This window comes from Monodon monoceros, unplaced genomic scaffold, assembly GCF_005190385.1.
Source record: "Monodon monoceros isolate NGI ecotype Baffin Bay Population unplaced genomic scaffold, NGI_Narwhal_1 Super_Scaffold_12, whole genome shotgun sequence".
Classification (NCBI taxonomy): domain Eukaryota; kingdom Metazoa; phylum Chordata; class Mammalia; order Artiodactyla; family Monodontidae; genus Monodon; species Monodon monoceros.
The window spans coordinates 62,314,171-62,336,483 of record NW_021703768.1 but is presented as its reverse complement, the minus strand read 5'-3'; the positions used below and the strand labels follow the sequence as shown (position 1 = coordinate 62,336,483).

At 38.9% G+C, this 22,313-nt stretch overlaps 1 protein-coding gene across 2 annotated transcripts in view; it reads right to left on the bottom strand.

Annotated features, from left to right (window-relative positions):
* SCAMP1 (secretory carrier membrane protein 1) overlaps positions 1-21,960 on the bottom strand; it is a 104,636-nt gene extending 82,676 nt beyond the window's left edge. Inside the window, exon 1 of one of the 2 annotated variants that reach the window (XM_029216960.1) lies at positions 21,757-21,960. In XM_029216960.1, the coding sequence (XP_029072793.1) occupies positions 21,757-21,813 (57 nt within the window). In that variant the 5' untranslated portion in view covers positions 21,814-21,960. The remainder of the gene's footprint in view (positions 1-21,756) is intronic. The other variant, XM_029216963.1, reaches the window with a different exon arrangement.
* Between the last annotated feature and the right edge of the window lie 353 nt (positions 21,961-22,313).

The following is a 22,313-nucleotide window of genomic DNA, read 5'->3' as shown; positions in this document are numbered from 1 at the left end:
TGGAGGGAAAGTTGGCAAGTGCTAGCAAAACTACATCTGCATTTAAACTACGACCTGCAATCTCATTTCTAGGAATTTATTGCAAAGATAAACTGCAAAATACTATTTGTAATAGCAAAGAATGGAAGCAAACTAAATGTCTGTCAATAGAAGATGGCTGAATAAACTACAATACATCTATATGACAAAGTCCTATGCAGCTGAGTATTATGCAGTTGTAAAGTGGTGCAAGATCTACATGCTACGGAATAGTGAAAAAGTAAAGTGCAGAATAGTGTAAATATAATGTTGCCTTTTATCCACAAAGGAAGATAAAAATGAATGTGTCTTTATTTTTTAAAAAGAATAAACCAAAAACAAACAAAAATGATTGCCTATAGGGAGAGGAAGAGAACAGTGAGCAGACAGCATAAACTTGGAAGCGAGACTTCTCTGAATGTACCGCCTTTTATAGTTTTTCCTTTGGAACCATGAAAATGTTTTCCACAATTACGGAAGAAAATTAATTCAAAAAGAAAAAAGGGGGGGGAGGCAAAATGTAGGGTCGGAAAGATGGATCCTGCTTAGCCAACATTCATGCAATCAATGTCATTCTCTCAACGCTACTTAAGTACAATGAGTTCCAACTTTCATACTACAAATACATATATCCAATTATCAAGTGTCCTAAAATTCAAATTCACATTAAATTCTTTTTTTCTTTAATCCTACATAAGGTACAACTTAGTTCTAAAGAGGCCTAAAATGAAATCATTCTCCCAATTTTCTACTTGTGACTACAATAATTTAAATGATCTTGTTTCCTTTTAGAGTCTAGAAAAGTTTAATCCAGGCTGAAAGTTAACTGGCAGTTTGCCAAAATCACTGTCTCATGTAAACTGAGTTCAGTTCTAGTTGGTCTGGAATTTCCCCTAACGTAGTATTAGGTGACCAAGCAGTAGACTATATGCCAAGAATGATCTAGCCAAGAATGATTTAGGGGGCTTCCCTGGTGGCACAGTGGTTGAGAATCTGCCTGCCAATGCAGGGGACACGGGTTCGATCCCTCGTCTGGGAAGATCCCACATGCCGTGGAGCAACTGGGCCCGTGAGCCACAACTACTGAGCCTGCGCGTCTGGAGCCTGTGCTCCACAACAAGAGAGGCCACGACAGTGAGAGGCCCGCGCACCGCGATGAAGAGTGGCCCCCGCTCGCCGCAACGAGAGAAAGCCCTCGCACAGAAACGAAGACCCAACACAGCCAAAAATTAATTAATTAATTAATTAAAAAAAAAAAACTCACTCACTAAAAAAAGAAATGATTTAGGAAGATAAAGAACTGATATCTCTGAATTATCACATAATTAACATTTCAAATTAGTTTTTAATAAATGTAAACAGTGTTGAGGGAGCTATAGTCTCTAAACTGGGAGAAAACCAACAAAGCTGATGATTTAAGTAATAATGAATGATCTTTCAATGCCTATTAAGTATTGAGCACTTATTTACATTATTTCCAACCCTTTCTATGATCCTCCCTGGTGGATGGTATTGTCCCATTTTTCAGAAAAAGAAGCTATGGCCTTAAAAAAGAAACTTCCTCAAGGTTAAGTAGCATATATCTGAGATAAACTACGAAGCCAGGACTTCTAATGCCTATATATACTCTTTCCATCAGATACAAAAAACAGTTTACCACAATCATAACTTTATCCAGAGAAGACACTGGTTGAGCTCGTTGCTTATTGATTCTAAAACTTCAGCAGGAAAATCTCACTTCCTCTCCAGCACAATCAAAATGAAATTGTTTTAACTGTTAAGTTGGTTGCTTCTATGACAGTGGTTCTCAAACTTCACAAGCACTGGAATCACCTGGAGGGCTTGTTAAAACCCAAACTGCTGAGGCCCACTCTGAACATACCTTGATGTGCAGGATGGTGGCTGAGAATTTGCATTTCTACCAAGGAAAGCATTCTAACCTGGTCTTATTTTATTGACTTAGAGGAATGTACTAGACTTCTGTATTTTACTAACTTTCAAGAATCAAGACATTCTTTAGAGTTTAAATATCCTTTTTGGACCTGACTATCCATAAAGCTACGTCATTTAGTCAAGCCGGGGCTATTCTGCTAACCCTTTAGTAAGCAACTTAACTCCATGGTCATGTTTCATTAAAAACCAAGATGCATTAAAGAAATAAATGTTTTTTCAAAGAAGAGAATAAGTAAATATTTTACATCTAGCATAATTAGCTCTTTTCTATCTTTAATCCAAGTTTCTTTACCAAACCCTCCAGGGTTGTGCACCTTCACTGTATTTCAATTGATTTCCTCCATCATGCTTTATATGTTGGACTTTCTCAATCACTGCCACATATAACCACAGGAAGATTCCAACCTGGCAAGAAAGTACTTTCACCTTCTCCTAGACATGAGGACATTAATTCAATAATAGTTTCTGCAGGGAACTAAGATCCTGCATGCCACCTGGCTCAGCCAAAAATAATAATAATAATAGTTTCCTCAATAAATATTTCTTGTGAATAACTCCAGTCTCTTCTCTGTATATATATATCACCCTCAAGCTAAACAGTAGGCTAAAAACAAAAGAAGCCTACATGGATGATTGTGTACAACCATACATTATGTACCCACTTACTGTATCTGCTAACACTTAATAGGTTTGGGTTTCAAAATTAACATTCAAAACTTTGTGTCTTAGGTACTCGTTCTAAAGCAGAAAAGAGGACTAGGTCTAGGAATTAGAAACTCTGGGTTCGCTGGAAATGACTAGCCTCTGCAACCTTAAGCAAGTCACCTAAACTCTCAATTGTCTCATATGTAAAATAGGAGAAATATGATAGATGACTGCCCTGGTCAGTTGCAGCTCTGAAATGTTATGCTATAGACTACAAGTCTTTTATTGTTTGGAAAGGTGACTGCCTGTATTCAACCCTCCCCGCCTCACTAATGAAAAGCTGTAAACGTTGTACAGGCACTTCATACTTCAACGTGACTCCGTTTTTTCATCAGTAAAATGCATCACACAGCTCATGAGCTACTACATGTAAAATGCTTAATACAGTTCCTGCACATGGAAAACACTTGTGTGATAGCTGAGGCTGTTATCATTATTACCAACAAAATAGGAGCAAACAGAAAAAGCTGTCCATTTTTGATTGACTGAGGTATCAAGAACGTACAGAGCATCCTATGTAATGAATAGGCCAAAAAACAACGGCAGCCACCTTCTGAGGAAAGCAATCAGGAGTTCTCCACCTAGCCTTGTGTCATGTGACCCCGACAGCTTAGCTACATGTGAAAGGATGAAGAATGGGCCTCTGTGCCAACGGCAGCCATTTTTAGAACTGGACATGAGGGAGCCTAGCAGACCCCAACAGAAGTGACTCTATATTGGATAATAACTAACCAATCCAAGTAGAGTCTATTTGAATATGAGACATAAAGATTGTACTACAATCAGTAGCAGCAGCAGCACATGACACTAGTTCATGGTATAAAAAAAGACAAGTAGAAGCTAAGTCATAAGAACGTGACCAGAAAAGCGGCAGTAGGTTCAGCACCTGAGGGGAATGGCATTTACTAGAGTTGCCAGTGAGTCACCAAAGCAAAAAGAGGGCCAAGGGAGTTACTGCTCTTCTAGTTGATGAGGAATGACTGGTGTTAGAGGAGTTTTCACATGTTCCTATAGATCCTCAGAAGGGCCTCGGGAAGAAGGGAAAAGGAGGAGGAAGTGTCAGAGGGGCAGAAGAGGGGGAAAAGGCTGGCAGAGATCAGCCCCCTAACCTTCATTTGAATCAGTGAAGCTCAATTTTTATGTTTTATAAACATTGATTTCACATGAAAATGGTTGGCAGAAGGGAGGTAAAGGGCAGGGGCTATGGATTGAGTAAACACCTTGTTAGCTCTCAGAAACTGTTTCATCACAACTGCAGAGATCGACTGTGTTGGGCTTCCTTCCCTCCCCAAGAATCCAAAACAAACAGACCTCCATCAGCTGAGGTAACCTGAGTGCATCTCCATGCCTTAAAACCAGAACAGGTGGAACCAATGTTCTTTGCCATTTTGTATTCCATTAAAACTTTATGGAAAAACAGTTTATTGCCATTAACTACATTTAAATAAAATCTTCTGGGTGAGAAAGATTTTAATAAGTATAAATATTTTCTGATGCCTAGTATACACACTGATCGCAAACATACTTACTGATCCAAAACTGCTGCTCAATCACTTTTTTTTACTCAAGTATAGTTGATTTACAATGTGTCAATTTCTGTACAAAGTGATCTAGTTACACATATATATATACATTCTTTTTTTAATATTCTTTTCCATTATGATTTAGCATAGGATACTGAATATACTTCTCTGTGCTATACAGTAGGACCTTGTTTTTTATCCATTCCATATATAATAGCTTACATCTGCTAATCCCAACCTCCCACTCCATCCCTCTCCCAACCCCCTCCCCCTTTGCAACCACAAGTCTGTTCTCTATCACTTCTTAATTTAACTCTAATTTCACCTTCTCTCCCTTCCAATTTAAAAGAGAGGGAGGAGAGTACAATTCTAATTTATCCTTTATTTTTCTTAGTGATAGATATTCCCCACAGTTCTAAAGTTTAAGCCAACTTGACAAAACCTATTTTAAAAAAAAACAACAACAACAAACTTCTCTTTATATACAAGTTTCATCTCTTCCCATCTTTTCTCAGGATCACCCTATCAGTTACCCTTTTCTCTCATATTTTCATCTGCTTCCTCTCAACAGGATGCCTCACATCTACATTTCAAGTCTCAATCATCTTTAAAATGCACACAAGCAAAGAAAACCAAAAGCATTCCTTCAATCACTCTCAAGCTACTATCAGCCCCCTTCTTTCTTTCCACTTCTCCAACTCCCAACCCACACTCCCTCCCATTAGTTGCCAGTATTTCTCATATGTAAACTGCAATGGCCTTCTTACTGCTCCCCCCAATCTTCTGACCCCTTCCCCAACGTATTCTTCACAGTGATCCAGGATGAGCTTCTCAAAATACAATCTCATGTCACACCTACAGATTTGATGACTGTGAAGAGAACATATATTAAGTTTGGTTTATGCTCTCAATAATCGAAGAGCATATTTTGGGCCTATGAAAATTTACGAATCTTTGGGAATGGACGATGAATAACTGGTAAAATCATTTATTGGGATAGAGATTGCAAAGATGGGTAAATTCTTACCATCCACATAAATGACTGCTAAGGCACGAAGACAAGCTTTAAACCAGTGATAACCACTGACATTTTTATCAAACACAGCTAAAGCCCACTACCGCTGTAATATTATATTTTACTCACGTAGACCTTTGCTATATAACATAGTGGCCACTAGCCACTTGAAATATATCTAGTCCAAATTGAAATGTGCTGAAAGTATAAAACATACCATGTTTTTGACTTCAAAGCACAAAACAATGTAAAAGATCAATAATTGTTATGTTGATTATGTGTTGAAAGATATTTTGTATATACGGGGTTAAATATATTATTAAAATTAATTTCACCTGATTCTTTTCCATACGGCTACTGCAAAATTTTAAATTACATGTGGCACAAATATTTGCATTCAACAGTGCTGATCTAGTCATTATAATTTATTCAAGAATGGCTAATAATTTCACTTTCATCCATTTGGGCAAATTCAGTATGTTACAAAAAGGAAAACAAACTCAGACTTAAAGCTAAATTCCCTCGAAGTTTTTCAAAATACAAAAGATGACAAGAGACCTGATCAGAAGTTTTCCAAGCCAACGTTCTTATACAACACGGTAGCAGACTTTCACCATACTTTTTCACTTTCCTCACACTTTTTCACGATACCAGAAGACAATAATTTAAATATTTTTTAAAATTCAGAAAAAAATGAATATTTACAATTCTATCAAGGAAACTTATGGGAAATTGAAGACAGCTAAAGCCAAGACAGACTGAAGGAGAGAGAAAGACTTCATCTAGTTTAGCACAATACTAGATTTTTTAATTATCTCATGTAATCCTCAGACCACCCCTATGACTTAGATTCTGTATCCTTTCTTTCACTGCTGAGAATACTAGCTCAGAGATATTTAAGTAATTTGCCCAAAGTCATATAGTTAACAAGTGACATGGTCAAGATTCAATTTCAAATCTGACTCCAAAGACCAAGTTTTCAGAAGAAAATCTGATAAAGAATACAAATTTATGTTTCAAACAATGTCTTCAAAAGAAAAAGGCTGAATTAAACACTGCATTGCTCCACAAAACTTAATTAAAATACTCAATAGCTCTGCTTAATCCAATCAATATTACACACTAGACTAGGCAACTTGATTAAACGAGAAAAGTCCCAAACTAGGGACTATGAGAGGTACTACCTTCAGAGAGTAAAATTTTTTTCCTACTCTATACTTCTCAAAGCTATTGTAATCATATGAATTTAAAACACACTGAGAATTTCAAGGGGGGAGGGGGAACTGCTACAAGAAGCCATTAAAAATCTCCGCAAGACTCTAAAACAACATTTAGCAAAACTTCTGTAACTCATTATAAAGAGTGCTTAATAATCACTAGGAATTATTCAATAAATCATGATGTTGAAAAATTAATATTCATTGTCACTGCAAGTCATGACAATCTTAACTAATTTTTCATGGACCAGATCTCTCCTTAGTAAATTAGAAACAACTGAAGCAAACACACCCAAGCAGATTTACCTCATAAGTGAAACTTAAAAGTTAACAAACCACACCTTAAATTGCAATTTTTGTCCATGTTAACACCAGCATTAAGTGCCAAAAAAAAAATTATTTCCCTATCTAGCCCCTCTACATTCTAAAGGAAGAATTCTTTGGAAACAAAACATAATTTCTGAACATAATATAATATGGTGAAAATTTCATCCAGATAATTAATGATCTATGGAAGGGACTTAAATAATATAGAAAGCAAGAAACTCTAGTTTCTTAGCCCACAGTCAAAATGAAATTAAGAGATCTGGTGCTTTCTATTCTATATTATATTGTGTATATATATGTTCTATTTTATATTGCCAACAGCACTCTGAGCAGTTGCTTTAAGAAATCCTCTATCCTTATTAAAGCCATTCATGGAATAGTTTTCATCCAAGTTCTGTAATTCCTGACTAAACTTGGAACTATTAACCTCTGTGTCTGAATTTTCCCATCCATAAAATGAGGGAGGCAAACTATAACAACACCTAAGCTTTCTGCCTCAGACTCTGCATTCAGGGGAACTGAGGCTACAATACCGACCAATTCTTTCTCCTTCAAAGCACTTAATGACACATTATGTCTCCCAACTCAAGTGTGGATCCTTAACATCAGGGACTTCTTCATCTCTGTATTCCTAGTGACTATCACAGTGTCTGATTCACTTTCAGTGCTCCATAAATTTTTGGCTAAATAAATAATGTACTCTTGTTCCATTTTCAATGATAATAACCTCTTAAAGACAACTGAATTGGAAACTGTTTAATCTCTAATACAGCAATTACACAAAAACTTTAAGTAACTATAAAGACCTTATCAAACTGGCAAATACTACAGTTTAAATATAATGGTGATAAAGACTGAGAATATGCTTGGCCTGTTTTTCAAATTATGCCACTGGATCCACATTAACCATCTAACCAAAATAACAGAAAATAGTCCACTGGCAAAAGAATTAGCAAATGCCATGAGATATCACTAAAGTAAAGGGGTCCTACAATTCCAAACTGCATATTTATTATGTGGCACCATTTTTGAGCTACGTGAATTACATGAAAGCCAGACAAAAAAAGACAATATGTCTAAAGATAGAGCAGTGGCTAGAAACCTGAGCAAATAACTTCTTAAACCAACAGGGTAAAGAACTGAACATTAAGATAGTAGTAAAGTGTCCTACATCTATAATAAATCCTTAAGAAAGATTTTAAAAGTTAAGTAACTTTAGAGAACTGACATCTCTGACCATATACAAAAATTAACTCAGAATGAATCAAAGCCCAAAATATATGCACTAAAATTATAAAACTCTTAGAAGAAAACACAGGAGTAAATCTTCATGACCTTGGGTTAGACAATGTCTTCTTAGATGTAACACCAAAAGCACAAGCAACAGAAGAAAAAAACAGATAATTGGACTTCAGCAAAATTTAAAACTTTCCTGCTATAAAGTACACCATCAAGAAAATAAAGACAACCTACAAAACTGGAGAAAATTTTCACATATATTTGATAAGTGACCTGTATCTAGAATATATATTAAAAAAAACTTTATCTCAGTAATAAAAAAACAATTTTTAAATGGGCAAAGCACCTGAATAGACATTTCTCTAAAGAAAATGTACAAATGGCCACTAAGCACATGAAAAGACACTCAGCATCACTAGCTATCAGGGAAATGCAAATCAAAACCATAATGAGATACCACTTCACACTACTAGAATAGCTATAATAAAAAAGATAGTACTGGCAAGGATGTCAAAAAACTAGAATCCTTACACTCTCCTGGTAAGCATGTAAAATGGTACAGCCATTTTGGAAAATACTTTGGCAATTACCAAATGACCTAGCAATTCCACTCCTAGGTATACATCCATACGTCCACTCATAAAAAACTTGTACAAATATTCATAGCAGCATGATTCCTAACAGCCAAAAGTTGGAAACAACCCAAATTTATATCAACTGACAAATGTACAAATAAAATGTAGTATACCCATGCAATGGAATTATAATTTGACAATAAAAAGAAATGAAGTCCTGATACATGCTATAATATGGATGAACCTTAAACACATGATGCTATATGAAAGCTACCAGTCATAAAGACTACATACTGTATGATTCCATTTGAAATGTCCAGAAAGAATATTAGTGGCTGCCTAGTGCTGGAGAAGTTGGGAGGGAAATGTGGAATGGCTGCTAAAGCGTATGGAGTTTCTTTTTGAGGTGGTGAAAATGTTCAAAAATTGACAGTAGTAATGACTGCACAACTGTGAAAATACTAAAAATCACTAAATTGTACCCGTTAAATTGGTGAACTGTATGGTATATGAATTATATCTCAAAGTTGTGTTTTAAAAAGATAATCAAAATAAAATAATCAGATGTAACGTTTCTTGGAAGAAATGTTGCCAACCACCTATAAATCCATGTCTTCAAAATCTAAGTACCAAATCACTCACTGCCCTCATTAAATAGAGAAACGCTCATCAGGAAAGTAAAAAGGGATGGGGTAGGGGGATTGGCAAACGGGGACTACAATGACACAAGAGTTTGAATACTTACAAACAGGATACTTTATTTTAGCATTCTGTTATATGGAATCATGAAAATTTCTTCTGAAATTTGAGAAATTGGGTAGCTAAAAGAGCTAGGCGCCCCAATAGTAATGCACAGACATAAAAAGAAAAAGGCTGATCACAAAGAACAGGAAAATATTGGTCATATGTCTGTTCAACTGACTGCCAAGCTCAAATGACCACTAATGAATGAGCCACTGAACTAATATCCTAAGGATGGGAAGACATCCCTTATTTCCAATAAACTCTCAAGAGATTTTTGCAACAAAAAGTTTGTTTTATCATACATAGTGGTTCTCCACCAAGATTAATGAGTTTTCTGTCATTCATATTAAATACTGAAATAGCAAAACAATTACCGCTAAATGTGGCAAGAAAAGACCTGTGAAAAAATTTTTAAAAGTCTTAGTATTTGGGTCATATTATAGGCAGTCAACTTTTTTTTTTTTTTAACATCTTTATTGGAGTATATTTGCTTTACAATGGTGTGTTAGTTTCTGCTGTATAACAAAGTGAATCAGCTATACATATACATATGTCCCCATATCTCCTCCCTCTTGTGTCTCCCTCCCACCCTCCCTATCCCACCCCTCTAGGTGGACACAAAGCACCACCGAGCTGATCTCCCTGTGCTATGTGGGGCTTCCCACTAGCTAGCTACTTTACATTTGGTAGTGTATATATGTCCATACCACTCTGTCACTTCGTTCCAGCTTACCCTTCCCCTTCCCCGTTTCCTCAAGTCCATTCTCTACATCTGCATCTTTATTCCTGTCCTGCCCCTAGGTTCTTCAGAACCATTTTTTTTTTTTTAGATTCCATATATATGCGTTAGCATACAGTATTTTTCTCTTTCTGACTTACTTCACTCTGTATGACAGACTCTAGGTCCATCCACCTCACTACAAATAACTCAATTTCATTTCTTTTTATAGCTGAGTAATATTCCATTGTATATATGTGCCACATCTTCTTTATCCATTCATCTGTCGATGGACACTTAGCTTGCTTCCATCTCCTGGCTACTGTAAATAGAGCTGCAATGAACACTGTAGTACGTGACTCTTTTTGAATTATGGTTTTCTCAGGGTATATGCCCAGTAGTGAGATTGCTGGGTCATATGGTAGTTCTATTTTTAGTTTTTTAAGGAACCTCCATACTGTTCTCCATAGTGGTTGTATCAATTTACATTCCCACCAGCAGTGCAAAGGGTTCCCTTTTCTCCACAACCTCTCCAGCATTTATTGTTTGTAGAATTTTTGATGATAGCCATTCTGACTGGTGTGAGGTGATACCTCATTGTAGTTTTGATTTGCATTTCTCTAACGATTAGTGATGTTGAGCATCCTTTCATGTGTTTGTTGGCAATACAATACATTTTGGAGAAATGTCTATTTAAGTCTTCTGCCCATTTTTGGACTGGGTTGTTTGTTTTTTTGACATTGAGCTGCATGAGCAGCGGCAGTCAACTTTTAAATGTAGTTTTTCCATCTCAGATTAAATATGTTTTACAGAACATTTATTTATCTATTTATTTATTTTTGGCTGTGTTGTGTCTTCATTGCTGTGCACGGGCTTTCTCTAGTTGCAGAGAGCGGGGGCTACTCTTCATCACAGTGCGCAGGCTTCTCATTGCAGTGGCTTCTCTTGTTGCATTAGCTCTAGGCGCGGGCTTCAGTGGTTGTGGCTCGTGGGCTCCGGAGCACGGGCTCAGTAGTTGTGGCACACGGGCTTAGTTACTTCACGGCATGTGGGATCTTCCCAGACCAAGACCCGAACCTGTGTCCCCTGCACTGACAGGCAGATTCTTAACCACTGCGCCACCAGGGAAGCCCCCAGAACATTTTCTTATGAAATGATTTCTGGCTAAATGACCTACTCTTGTTAACTTAGTGGTTAAGCTCTTCAGACCAGTAATTAAAATCATACCACCAAATCCAAATCTACAATATATCCATGGAGAGAAAATGTTCAGAGTTCCAACTGTGACACCAGGGATTCATCTCCTGCTAGCTTCCCATGATGTCAAAAAGTAATCATAATTACAACTTTAAAAAATATTAGACTCAAATATAATAAAAAGAACACTAGATATCCTTTTCAAAAACCATCAACATTAAACAACCAAGTGTACAACTTTCCAACATTTAAACAAAGTTTACATCACAAGGTGATTTGTCATAAAAATAAAATGAGCTCTCATTATTATTACCCTCAGTTCAAGTTGTGATATATAATAGCTTCTAAAATCCCCACACTTTGTAAGACAACCAGTAATTTCTATGTTTTGTTTTTGTTGCTATTTGTTAATACCAAAAGTTTAAAAGTTAATAAAAATTAGAGTCTGCCTTAAGAAACATAGGCAATTTAGGGATAAAATAAACGAGAAGAATAATCACATGTTGCAACCAAAGATAATCTTGCACCATAATTTATTTCCTTTATCTGTTATTTTAAGAGCTTCCCATCTTTGTCTTAATTCAAAAGCTAAACTTCTGGAACTATAAGAAATGTAAAAAAATAAAAAAATAAATACTGAAGGCAGAAAAATTAAGCAATTTGCCTAAGGTCACCTAGCTAGGAGGCAAACAAGCAAATCTAGGCTGCCTGGTTCCAAAGCCACCCTTTTACCAACTCCCCTGGGCCACCTCTGTAAACTTCATTAACTTCTTCCTCTAAGCCCCCAGCACCAGCCTAAGAACACAGAAATGTTTGTCTGCAATATATATAGCTCACAGAATATTTTCTTATGGACTCAACCCTAAATGGTGGTTAAGTTCCCCCTGAGATTCAAATATAAACATTTCCATAAAATTTTTTTTAATCAAGTAGAAAAAGCATGTAACACTTCTTTGAAGCTTAGGGAATACATTAATTTACATTTTTATAATATGCCACTTACTTGTAAGCAATTCACTAAAATTTATGACTATTTGAGATGCCAAAAATTAGGTATGCTAGGCCATAAATAAAACCACAAGACTGGCTAAATCAACCAAAAGAAGCATCAACAGCTTCGGGAAAATTGCTAAATGGTAGTAAAATTACACTAGTACACCAGCCCCTGCCGTGACTGGCCCATATTCTTGATGCTTTTTTCCTATCACCTACCACCTTCCACATATATTCCTCATCACTATATGAGAATTCTAACCACCATTGGAGGGTTCCCACAGATAAAATGACTGCCAGTAGCATATATACAACTCTGCCTTTGCTTATTTCTCTTGAACAAAGTGGAAACATCCAGTATTTGTTGTGTACATATTGTTTTTTCTATGATATGCATTGTTTTGGCTGTGTTTGATAAGAAAAAATCTTTACTAGCTACATATACTAAATCACTTGCATTCAAATGTCTGATTTATTTTTCTTCTATTAACAATCAATTTAGAATTATAATGCATACCTATCACAAATCCTTTCTTCCTAGTTTGATCTCACCAATACTCAAAATGCACTACACTTTATAATATACACTTATTTGCTTTATTCTTTTAAGGGGTTCCAACAGTTCTGCTGATATGCAAAAAAAATTCACTAATTCATCTGTACTCTGTAAAATAAATGGAAGTGTCTCTTTTAAAGAAAAGGAAAAGTATCAAGTTGGTAATATTGATGTATTTAGAATTACATTCTAAAAACAAGTATAAAACCCACTATTACACTTTTTTTTTTTTTTAAGTTTTGAAACAAGCAGAGATTAGAAGGAGTTGCAACACTAGCTCTGGCAATTTGGGAAGCTGGGAGAGCTGATATATATACTCTAGGGACTTCAGCAGGTACTTGGGAGCCATTTTGCATGAAATATGAAGGGCTTTTTAAACTAAAATATTTCATTTCTTTTGCAAGAACACAGATTAAGAATAGAGATTTTTCAACGAGGGTGCCAAGACCATTCAAAGGAGAAAGAACAGTCTGTTCAACAAATGGTGTTGGAACAACTGGATATCCACATTCAAAAGAATGAAGTTTGACCTTACTTCACACCCTATACAAAAATTAACTCAAAATGAATCATAAAGCTAAACGTAAGAGCTAAAACTATAAAGCTCTTGGAAGAAAACACAGGGATAAATGTTCATTACCTCAGGTTTGGCAAAGGATTCTTGGATATAATATCAAAACAAAAGCCACTAAATATAGATAATTTGACCTTAATCAGAATTTAGAACTTTTGTGCTTCAAAGGACATTAACAAGAAAGTAAAAAAGTAATCGACAAAATGGGAGCAAATATTTGTAAATCGTATATCTGGATAAAGGATTTATATCCAAAATATATTTTAAAAAATCATTTATAACTCAATACTAAAAAGACAAATAACCCAATTTTAAAATGGGCAAAGGATCTGAATAGACATTTCTCCAAACATGATATACAAATGGCCAATAAGCACATAAAAATATGTTCAACATCATACAGTCATCAGGGGAATGCAAATCAAAACCAAAATTAGATACTTCACACTCACTAGGATGGCTACAATTATTAACAGGTAACAACAAATGTTGACTAGGATGTAGAGAATGCGGAACCCTCATACACTGCTGGCGGGAATATAAAATGGCGCAGCCACTTTGGAAAACTGTCTGGCAGCTCCTCAAATGATTCAACATTATTACCAGAAGACCCAGAGATGCTACTCCTAGGTATATACCCAACAGAAACTAAAACAAGTGTTCAAACAAAAACTTGTATACAGATGTTTATAGCACCATTATTCATAATAGTCAAAAGGTAGAAACAACCCAAATGTCCATCAACTGATGAACTGGCATTACTAATTCTTATAAGCACCCCATGCCAAACGCCAGGGAGGTGATTATTGAGATTGCTATCTGCATACACACTTACAAGGATTTCTTGTGGCATTTCTTGCACAGGGAAGTCACTCGGTACAAAGTCAAATCCAACCAACCTCCACATCGTCTTTTATGCCCATACCTATTAAAAGTTGGGAAATTTCCTTGTGACTTAAAAACATCCCATAGCGTTTGGACTTTCATTACCACCAAAAACTAAGTACAACTTTAATTATATCATGTAGACCTCTTCTATCATTTTTATCTGTATTCGGTCTAAATACAGGTCTTTTTCTTTTTTCATAAATTTATTTATTTTTGGCTGTGTTGGGTCTTCGTTGCTGCGCGCAGGCCTTCTCTAGTTGCTGTGAGCGGGGCTACTCTTCGTTGTGGTGCACAGGCTTCTCGTGGCGGCTTGTCTTTGATGTGGAGCACAGGCTCTAGGCACGCAGACTTCAGTAGTTGTAGCACGTGGACTCAGTAGTTGTGGCTCGCAGGCTCTAGAGCACAGGGTCAGGAGTTGTGGTGCCCGGACTTAGTTGCACTGTGGTATGTGGGATCTTCCCGGACCAGGGCTCAAACTCGTGTCCCCTGCATTGGCAGGTGGATTCTTAACTACTGCACAACCAGGGAAGTCCCTAAATACAGGTTTGATTCTTTTTTTTTTTTTTTTTTTGACTGCATTGGGTCTTCATTGCTGTGCGCAGCTTTCTCTTTGTTGCACAGGCTTCTCAGTGCGGTGGCTTCTCTTGTTGTGGAGCACGGGCTCTAGGTGCACGGGCTTCAGCAGTTGTGGCTCGTGGGCTCTAGAGCGCAGGCTCAGTAGTTGTGGTGCATGGACATAGTTGCTTCACGGCATGTGGGATCTTCCCCGACCACAGATCGAACCCATATCCCCAGCATTGGCAGGCAGATTCTTAACCACTGCGCCACCAGGGAAGTCCCTACAGGTTTGATTCTATCACTATTTGGGCAAGAAGATATTGCTTTGCATTTACCTTTAGGCAATTCTGGTTGAAAGAAACAGACTCTGCACACAGAAAGAAGGATGCCAGGTTTCACAGAGGCTGGAATTCTTCAAAACATGGCAATATCTCTTGTAGTGCAAGAGCAGCTCGAATAAGGGACTGGAATTCTATAAAATGACCAGAAGGCCTGGTCAGACGATTCCTACTCTACTGCTTCATGATTTGCATGATAGATAATTTGGCTCTTTCCTCATGTCTTTCCGTGGTTATTCCCGCTACAACTACCTGGCTTTTTCTCTGTGCTCTCACAGAGAAAGATAGCTCCTGAGAAAGATAGCTCAGTTAACTATCACTGTTCTCGTTGGGGCAAAGTTTTTGGACCAAGCGATCTTATCTGCTCCTGATCAGCTCAAAGACTGGCCTCTGCTTGATAAGATCAGTCAGCTAAGACCAGCATGGCAAGTATCACACAGTAAAGGACATGATCACCTATGTGTAAGTAATCACTTCAGGCTGCTCCCTCAGTAGATGCTGGGACTCAGACCATAGCATCCTAGAACATAAACCCTCTTCTCTGAGATGATCAGACTCAATTCCAACATCCAGTAGATTAAAACATGAGAGAATTTATGCATTCACAATATGGTCCATAAGGGCCCAAAAATGTAACAATTAGAGAGTTTTAAAGTAGAAAAAGAACTTGAGACACAACTGTCTGCCTTAGCATCTGTGACAGGTCATTGAAATTCTGTTTGAATTCCTTCAGGTGCTGGGGAACTCCATACCAAAAGAGCATTATCAGGCTATTCTAATAGATTTTTTTAAATCTTTATGTTAGGACAAAATCTATTTTCATATGAACTCTGCCAATTGGCCTTTTTTTCCTGAAGCAAGAACACATTTATTCATTCAACCAGCTAAGAACCCTTCAAGCATCTGTATATCTCAAACTTCCCTTTAGCCTTCTGTAGACTAAACCCATTGAGTAAACTTAATTTTCCTAGGACTTGATTCCAGACCCATGGTCATTCCGTCTTCTTCTTGGGAACAACCTATCTTGTTCAAACCAGTCTTCAAATACGCACTGGGAACTGAAGACAATATTCACTGGATGGACAAGAACAGAATACTGTAGATTCATTTTTAAGAACTGGTCACTAACTTCATTAATCCAATATATATTTTCAGGAACTACATAACACTGTGATTCATATTAAGAAAATATCCAGTAAGTTTCCTGGATCTGCATTCGACACTAGTAAATATTAACTGCACTCCAAAAAACCTTTCTGGTTGGGGGGGGGGCAACATCAGCAAAAGAACAGTTTACATTCAAAATTTTCACACTCACCATCATTTCTTTTACAATTATTGTTAAAGCCAAGGACCAAAATAAAACATGCTCAAACACTAGTTTTGTCTTTTAGCATTTGTGAGAGGTACCCTGCCCACACTAGCAGTCTCCCATTGTACCTGCCTGGGAGCTTACACTGCCGTAGGAGATACTCAATCTAGACAAAAGGCTTTCACATATCTTAAGAGCGTTGATCCAGGTCTTCCCTGGTGGCGCAGTGGTTGAGAGTCCGCCTGCCGATGCAGGGGACACGGGTTCGTGCCCCGGTCCGCGAAGATCCCACATGCCGCGGAGCGGTTGGGCCCGTGAGCCATGGCCGCTGAGCCTGCGCGTCCGGAGCCTGTGCTCCGCAACGGGAGAGGCCACAGCAGTGAGAGGCCCGCGTACCGCAAAAAAAAAAAAAAAAAAAAAAAAGAGCGTTGATCCATAGCACCCTGACACTATACCCTAAATAAAGAAGACTGTCTCAAAAAGAATTACAGATGTGTTTTAAGCGATAGTTTGAACCCATATAAGATTAACAAATTGTTAAGAGAGTTGTACCAGCCTGGACTAAAAGACACAGAGATATTTCAAATTGAAAAGAGGTTTCTGGGCTCCCAATTTTCAATGGGAAGGAAGCAGACTGAAAATACTACTCAGTTACAAACTGGAGTAATTTACAGAAAAGAAGGACTTCTCAGAGGGTAGAGCCAAAAGCAGAAGAAAATAAGATTAGAAAAAGACTTCCAAGGTAGTAGAACTGGGCCCTAATCAAAGAACTCTCATTGCCCCCAAAGTAGGGGACCCTGAATAATGAGCCTGGCTGGATTTGAGACCCGCTGTTTGTACCAGCGACTGCTACATGCCTCCCACTCCTCCATTTGATGGGAGTTCTATTGAGGTTATCCTGTACCTGTCTCACCATTTTACACTGGGTTTATCTTTTCAGTTCCTAGGTCTATATCAAGAGGGACGGAGTTCCTTTCATCAAGATGTGAAGTCTAATCCTCCCACTCCTTTTCTGAAGCTGGGCTGGTTTTGTGGCTTGTTTCGACTAAAAGAATGTAGCGGAAGCGAACTGACTCAAGAAGCCTTGTGGCTTTCACTCGTCTTCTTGGAACACTGCTACCACCACGTAAAAAGCCCAGGCTATTCCTAGGAAAGGCCACATGAAAGAGCACCAATCGCTGCCCCCACTGACAGCCCCAGGTAACTGCCAGGTAGTTGAGCGAAGACATCTTAAACCGTCCCACTCTAGGCAAGCTGCTGGATGACTGAAGCCACATGAGTGACTCTAGACAATAACATTTAAAAGCAAACTGTCCAGCTAAATGTAGCTCAAATAACAAAATACTGAGCAAGTAATTTTTGTTTCAAGCCACTGCATTTTGGGATTACCCTGCTATAAGCAGGGTATTGGTTCCAGGAGCCCCCTTGGATACCAAAATCCTCAGATGCTCAAGTCCCTTATATAAACTGGTGTAATGCAGCCGGCCTCCATATCTGTGGATTTTGCATGTATTTGTTACACGGCAATAGATAACTGAAACAGAGGTAAATAAAATAATGATGCATCTTAATTTGATGAAATATAATCAGCAGCTCAGTGGACTCTTTTTTAAAATATCAACCTGAGGAAAAGAGATTGGGAACTCATGCAGTTCACATGAACATAAAATACCACAGACCATAAATTACTACCGCTATGTTCCAGATTAATGCTGAAAGATAAAGAAAAAATCCTTTCCTGTTGCTATCCAATCTCCAGTCTTAAAATTTTAAATGGCTAAGGGAAGAGTAGCATCCACTTTATTGTAAATGAAAACAAAACGGGTATCATCCTTGAATTATGGGTCTTTTTTTTTTTGGCTGCGTTGGGTCTTTGTTGCTGCGTGCGGGCTTTCTCTAGTTGCAGTGAGCGGGGGCCACTCGTTGCGGTACGCGGGCTTCTCATTGTGGTGGCTTCTCTTGTTGCAGAGCATGGACTCTAGGCCTGCGGGCTTCAGTAGTTGCGGCTTGCGGGCTCTAGAGCACAGGCTCAGTAGTTGTGGTGCACAGGCTTAGTTGCTCCGCGGCATGTGGGATCTTCCCAGACCAGGGCTCGAACCCGTGTCCCCTGCATTGGCAGGTGGATTCGTAACCACTGTACCACCAGGGAAGCCCATGGGTCTCTTTTTAAGACAAAGTTTTCAATTTTCAACTTCAACTAAACTGTTAGGATACCACTGATATTACTGCAACTAAAAAGATAAATAAGAACACTGAATTGTATGCCATTTAAAATAGATTATTTCAATAGAGTAGAATTAATGTTTGAGGCCAGAATAAAATGGACAGTTGCTCAATTTTAATATAGAGTTCTTTTATTAGGGAGGAAGCATGTGAAGTGACAAAGCACTAGGATTCAGACAACCTGGGTCTACTCTTAGTAGGGTGACCTAGGGCAAACCACTTAATTATTTTTAGCCTTGATCCCTCAACTATGACCCGCCAAACAGCTACTATTAGCACTCTAGAAGATTCAAAGGTAACATGAACTTCACCAAATTAATAAGCTAAGAATAATATCATCAACTATAATTAAATACAGTTCCTTGAATTCCTATTAATACTACCTATTATTATCTAATTAAAGGCACCACGCATTGAGCACTGATAACACACTAAATGCATGTTCACCTAATCCTATTAACAATCCTTTGGAGAAGGTACTATTGATATCATTTTATTCTACATAATAGTAAACGAAAGGTATAGAGAGGCTAAGTAACTTTCCAAGGTTTCACAGCTGGTCAGTGACAAAGCCAAGATTAAATGCAGTTTTGGGGTTTTTGTTTGTTTCTTTGTTTGTTTGTTTTAACTCTTGACCCAAAACTTTTAAATACTACATGAGAGCCTCAAGTCCAAGCTCCAAACACAAGACAAGAATTTTGGTGAAAGAAATGCAAACAGAGAATATAGAGTGCCATCAGCAATTGACTAGGAATCAGGTGATCTAAATTCCAATGCCAATTCTGCACTACCTACACCTCGATGTAAGACAATGGGCAAGTTAGCAATGGAAATCAAATAGTTTTTAATTAAGAAATTAGGATGGTTGCCAAATGTGAAATATATATTTTGAAAATATGAACTTTATTTTTGAATATTGAAATATTTCAAATATTGAAAATAAGAACAGATTTGAGAAGATGACAATAAGGTAACACAAAGATGCACCTGAGAACTTTTTATATGTAAGTAGAGAGGACCAGAAATGCTATGTCAAGAATCACATTTACATAGAAGGAAACCAACAGTAGAAAGAAGAAAGAATATGCTATAAATGTAAAGCTTTACTTTGAGAGGAGGAAGGGCAGCTGAATTTAAGTAGAAAAATCAAAGGTCAGATACACAATGCTCTGACAGTCACCGAAAATAGGGAAAGATCATAAACAGAAACGTGTACAACCAAGTCTTCTTTAGGCCTAAATTATCCGTCCTTTGAAGCATTTTATGAACCTAAATAATCACTGTCCTCTGAATGCACCCACTTATAAAGAACAAAAAAGTTTATAATTTTATGCCACAATGAATATTTAAAGCTACTTTTGGGTTTAGAATTATTACAGCAACCTTCTGTACAGCAGAAGAGGAAAGTGTCATGGCAACATTACTTGTCACAAAAAAGCAGTCTGGGCTAAGAAGCCGACAATGTCTTGCCCTAACAAGAGAACTAGCTACGTAAATTAAGCCAGGAAATGGAATGACAGAACAGAAAACAGCCAAACTGTCAGATGCTGAATAAACAGCATCAATGAATTATTTGAATTAGGAAGAGCTAACAGGTTCTTAATGTTATACCTCAAAATATTCTAAAATAATACCCATTTGGCAAGTGATGAGATGTCTCTTTAGAATGTTTATGATTTAAGAACAATCCGATTTTCCACAACATGGGATGATGGAATACTAAACTTCTGGGGGGAAAAAATTCTACTCAAAGTATAACCATATCCTCTTTAAAACCTAAAAGTTTCAGGCCAGGTGTAGAGAATTTTCTTAAGTGCTATTAGAGGCAAAGGAATAGTTGACTGAGTCTATTCTACGTTTCTACAGTGAGTCAAGCTGTCAATAATAATCAGAATTATTTAGTTAAGATAATCCTCCATGAAATTAACAGGCAAACAATCAGAAGAGGGATGTTTTTCCTTTTCTAGAATTCTTAATAAGAGATAAAACCAGGAGTAAAAGAAGAGATGTAAATTCAACAAGCCAGAAGTGACCCTTGTAGGACCACAAATTAAAGTTACTATTGTACATAACCAGGAGAAATTAACCAACTTCGAGCAACAGAAACAAGTTACACGTGCTAAACAACAGCACTCATTAAGAAACCTGGAGTGGTACTTTTTAAGGTATTTATATAGACGTTGCATTAAGTTAGGCGCAGATAATGAACACCTTAGTCGTCTTCCTTTGCCGGTTTCTATGCCAAGCCCTCTCGAAGCTGGGATCCAAAAGGTATACTCCAAGAAAGAAAGAAGCTCATGTGGGAAATGGTATCCTCATACAGCCCAGAGAACAGCTGACGCACAAGGAGCTTGGAAAATATCCCGTCGTTTACCTTACTAAGAGCGGTTAGGAAGGAAGATGATCGTCCACGTGCACTATTGTTTCCAGGTGTGTTTATTTATATTTAACTTACGCTTTGTTATCAGTACCCTCAACCTCAAGCAAATGGTGGGGAGGAGGGGTGGCAGCGCCGCTGGTGGCACCTGGGCGCAACACAAGTTTAAAAATTAAAAACAAAAACCTTTTATTTTTAATTGCAGCGTACTCGGTGCCCTCACCTCTCCTCCACATCTCTGCCATCACCCACGCAGCTCCTCTCAGCGCCCCCTCGGGTCCCCATGACAACCCCTCCCGAGGGTGAGCCCCCCTCCGCCGCGTCCCGGCCCCCGCCCCTGCCCGGCCAGCCACACTTACCTGACAGGTGACAACTCCACCTGCTCTAGGCTCATCACTCTCCCCGCTCCCGAGAGGCGGGCCAGGAACCCCGAAGCCCCAGGAACCCTCACTCCCGAGCCAGGGCACGACCCTCTCCAGTCGGGGACGCGGGGAGGGCCGGCCGTATGGGGAGCTCGGTAGGTTCCACTCCGACCCCAAAACGAGTGACGCGTGGGCCGGAGCGCGACCCCCCAGAGGGGTGCGGCGGCCCCGAGCCCCTGTCTTAAGGGGCTGAAGGGGGCCGAGTGGCGGGCGCGAAGGAACTTGTCGGTTTAAACAAACAACGACGCGTCACGGTGGCGGGAGATGCTGGGGACGACGCTCACCTTGAAAGGGTTGTTGAGATCCGGGTCTGCAAACGGGTTACTATCAAAATCCGACATCTCGCGCTCGGCGTCACCCACCCGACCCAGGCGCAGAGAGAGACAGAGAGGAGGCGAGGCCGCCGCCCCCCTGCGCGCTCACGTCGCCGCCGCAGCCGCCGCCGCCGCCGCCGAGCAGATCCGGGTACAGCTCGCGAGGCCACCCAGCCGGCCGTGCCACTGAGCATGCCCGGTGCGACGGGCTGCCGGACGCCGGCGCCGCTCCTAGTTCGCCATCCCGTTCCTCCGAGCCGCACTCCAGCACTCCGGACTTTAAGTACGACCGAGTAGGAACTAGGGGCGGAGGAAGCTGGGAACAGTGGAAGGAGCGCGGAGGTGTTCTGTGCTAAGCCATTTGGATGAGCGGAGCGTCCGGCTGGACTTGGTTGTGTTATCGATTTAAAATCGGCGCCGTGTGGCCAAGCATGACTTACGGGAGAGGTGGCACTTTGTTGGCAAGAAAGACGTACACTAAGACCACTTCCCCAGGTTGGGAAGGCTGCTTGGGACGCAGGCTGCAC